Source organism: Neophocaena asiaeorientalis, unplaced genomic scaffold (assembly GCF_003031525.2).
Source record: "Neophocaena asiaeorientalis asiaeorientalis breed wild unplaced genomic scaffold, Neophocaena_asiaeorientalis_V1.1 scaffold280, whole genome shotgun sequence".
NCBI classification, from domain to species: domain Eukaryota; kingdom Metazoa; phylum Chordata; class Mammalia; order Artiodactyla; family Phocoenidae; genus Neophocaena; species Neophocaena asiaeorientalis.
Genome location: NW_020185321.1, coordinates 7,357,981 through 7,360,515, shown reverse-complemented (window position 1 = coordinate 7,360,515; position 2,535 = coordinate 7,357,981). Strand labels below are relative to the sequence as shown.

Here is a 2,535-nt window from a genome sequence, read left to right as displayed (position 1 = left end):
AAAAAAAAAAAAAAAAAAAAAAAAAAATGGAGATGTTAACTTTGACTTTCTGGGGTTAAGGTAAAACCTTAAAAATAATGCATATCACTAAGGATAGAAGGAAATTGTTATTGGGCTGAGGTCAGTCACTCTTCCTTGAATTTGACCCCAAATATTCCATGTAATCCAAGGAGTTGGGAGTTGTTACAATCGGTACGCGGGCCTCTCACGTTGCGGACCACAGGCTCCGGACGCGCAGGCTCAGCGGCCATGGCTCACAGGCCCAGCCACTCCGCGGCATGTGGGATCCTCCCGGACTGGGGCACGAACCTGTGTCCTCTGCATTGGCAGGCGGACTCTCAACCACTGCGCCACCAGGGAAGCCCGACAAGCCCCTTTTTTTAACTGCCCTGGGTCATACCAACCCAGGAGGAAGAAGCACCAGGGTCTGTCTCCTGGAGAGTGGGCAGGGAAGTGGGTGAGAACAAGGCTTCCTCTACCACTTATTAGCTCCCAGGGTTACTCTGAGCATTATGTCTTCATCTCTCTGAGCCACAGTGTTTGCCTCTATGCAAAGGGGATACTGCATGTGTAACCAAGTGAAGAACCAAGGACCCAAAGGCTTGAACAAGACACATGTGAACAGGCAAAGGAAGAGCGAGGTATGAAGGAAGGGCCAAGCTGGCCCACGTGCCACCTTTGTGCCAATTGGAAAAAGAAGCCCTGTGTGGCAGATACTTTACTTCTCCCTGCAGAAAAGTATCAGAAGGACATACAAGCTTGTGTGCAAGCTACACTAAGCAGCCCTTTCTGAAAACACGAATGGATTAAAGGAGGGAGTGGGTGGCTGGGCGGGTGAATGATGAAAATGAACGAGAAACAAGAACTTAGGAAGGGATTCCCAGAAGGAGCCCTCGGGTTCTGCCCTGTTGAGACTCGACCCAACCCCTTCCCTCCCAGCACAGGGCCCAGTACCCCAAGTCCAGTACTTGCATGCGGGGCCCCTGGTGCGTGTTCTGGAAGCAGTGCCCGGACGAGCCCACCACCTGTGAGTAGGAGATGATGACTGGTGGACCCCACGGGCCCAGTCTTTTCCCTCATCCGCATCCCTCCCCTCCAGGCTTGGACCGCACCTTGAGGAGCATGGAGGTCTTCATGAGGTGATGTCCACTAATGCCCTGATCAAAGCAAAACCTTTTATCACTGAGCGTAACCTGGGGGTGGGGGCAGAAATGAAGGGGTCAGCGGCCCAGCGGGAGGACCCAGGGACAGTTCAAATAACCGCGGGCTTCTAACAGGTCCACTGCCTCAGTAGCTCCGCCGTCACCTCAGCTCCTCCCCTCCGCCTGGTCTCACCCAGAAAAGCACCGAGTTGCGATTAACAAGGACCTTCTCCTTCACCACCGCCTCGATGCATTCCGGGTCGGCCAGCACCACAGCCAGGCCCACCTTGCCCTGCACCTGGAAGGAGGGGCCTGCTTGGAGCAGAGGGAGGGGTCAGGGCGCCGCACCCGACAGAAGCCCCGCCCCTAAGGCTCCACCCGGCCCCGCCCACAGACCGTGCGGAGAGGCTCCGGCTCCCCGGCCGTCAGGAAGACCGAGAAGCGGTAGCTGGTGCCCTTGTCCAGGAAGATGCGCTCGGGCAGCTCGTTCTCAGCCTTAAGGTCGTAGATCTTTTCGTAGCTGGCCATGTCAACGTGCACACTGCCAGCGCTCCGCCAGTTGCTGGCCAGGTAGAAGTAGTAATCCTGGGGGACGGGATGCGGGGCAAAGACAGTGCCCGGACACGGGGACGGTGATGGGGGATCCGGGCTCGGCCCTCCCACCGATTCGCCACCCTCTCCACGCACCTGGTCCTGCTTCTTGTTCTTCCACCAGCGCCAGGTGGGGTCGTGCACCGGGTCCGCATATGGCTGTGAGGACCGCCGGCACCTTGAGGGGGGCCAAGGGGCGTGCCCAGGCAGGCAGTACCCTCCGAGCCCTTCCTAGCCTCAGTCCCAGCCCCTGACCCTGAAAGCCGCCCCAAGCCCCGCTTTCAGCCCGACTGCCACACCCCCAAGGCCATCCCCCCGAGCCGTGCTCGACCCCCTCTCCAGCCCGCCTTAGCCTCGGACGCACAGAGGCGGCTCTGCTCTGCTCCGCCGTCCGCGGCGGTTCTCCCGGCCACGCAGGCCTTGCCTTTTACGCCTTTGCGGTCCCGCCTCACACAAGACCCGGCCCGGATGGCCCCGGCCGCCGCCAGGCGCCCACCTTGTCGTACTTCGAGTGCAGCCAAAGCAGGTAGTAGACGAGGCCCTGATAGACAGCGAGCGAGTTGTCGCTGTGGAAGCCCCCGGGCTCCAAGACACGCGGCGGCTGCGCCCGGTAGCGCTCCTGGCGCGTGTAGATCTGCGGGTTGGGCAGGTCCCGCAGACGCATCACCGTGAAGGGGCAGAAGTTGGTGAAGGAGAGCGTCAGGTGGCTCCTGAGCGGCGGTAGCGGAGGACGGCGGCTGACTTTTCCGTGCGTGCACCAGGAGCCTCCGCAGGCCCCCTTACCACCCCTGCGCTGCTGACT

The 2,535-nt window shown here is 60.0% G+C and overlaps 1 protein-coding gene across 11 annotated transcripts in view; it reads right to left on the bottom strand.

Moving 5' to 3' along the window:
• The window catches only part of CATSPERG (catsper channel auxiliary subunit gamma), a 27,673-nt gene that overhangs the window by 5,090 nt on the left and 20,048 nt on the right, over nt 1-2,535 (bottom strand). For 7 of the 11 annotated variants that reach the window (XR_003001649.1, XM_024733751.1, XM_024733756.1 and 4 more), the window contains 5 exons: nt 2,230-2,443; nt 1,539-1,892; nt 1,336-1,440; nt 1,113-1,193; nt 969-1,025 (listed from right to left, as the gene is read on the bottom strand). Coding sequence is in view for 10 of the 11 variants with exons in the window: in XM_024733751.1 (XP_024589519.1) it covers nt 969-1,025; nt 1,113-1,193; nt 1,336-1,440; nt 1,539-1,892; nt 2,230-2,443 (811 nt within the window). In the remaining variant the exon portion in view is untranslated. Of the gene's footprint in view, nt 1-954; nt 1,026-1,112; nt 1,194-1,335; nt 1,441-1,538; nt 1,893-2,229; nt 2,444-2,535 lie in introns of all 11 variants that reach the window. The other 4 variants (XM_024733755.1, XM_024733757.1, XM_024733752.1 and 1 more) reach the window with 3 other exon arrangements.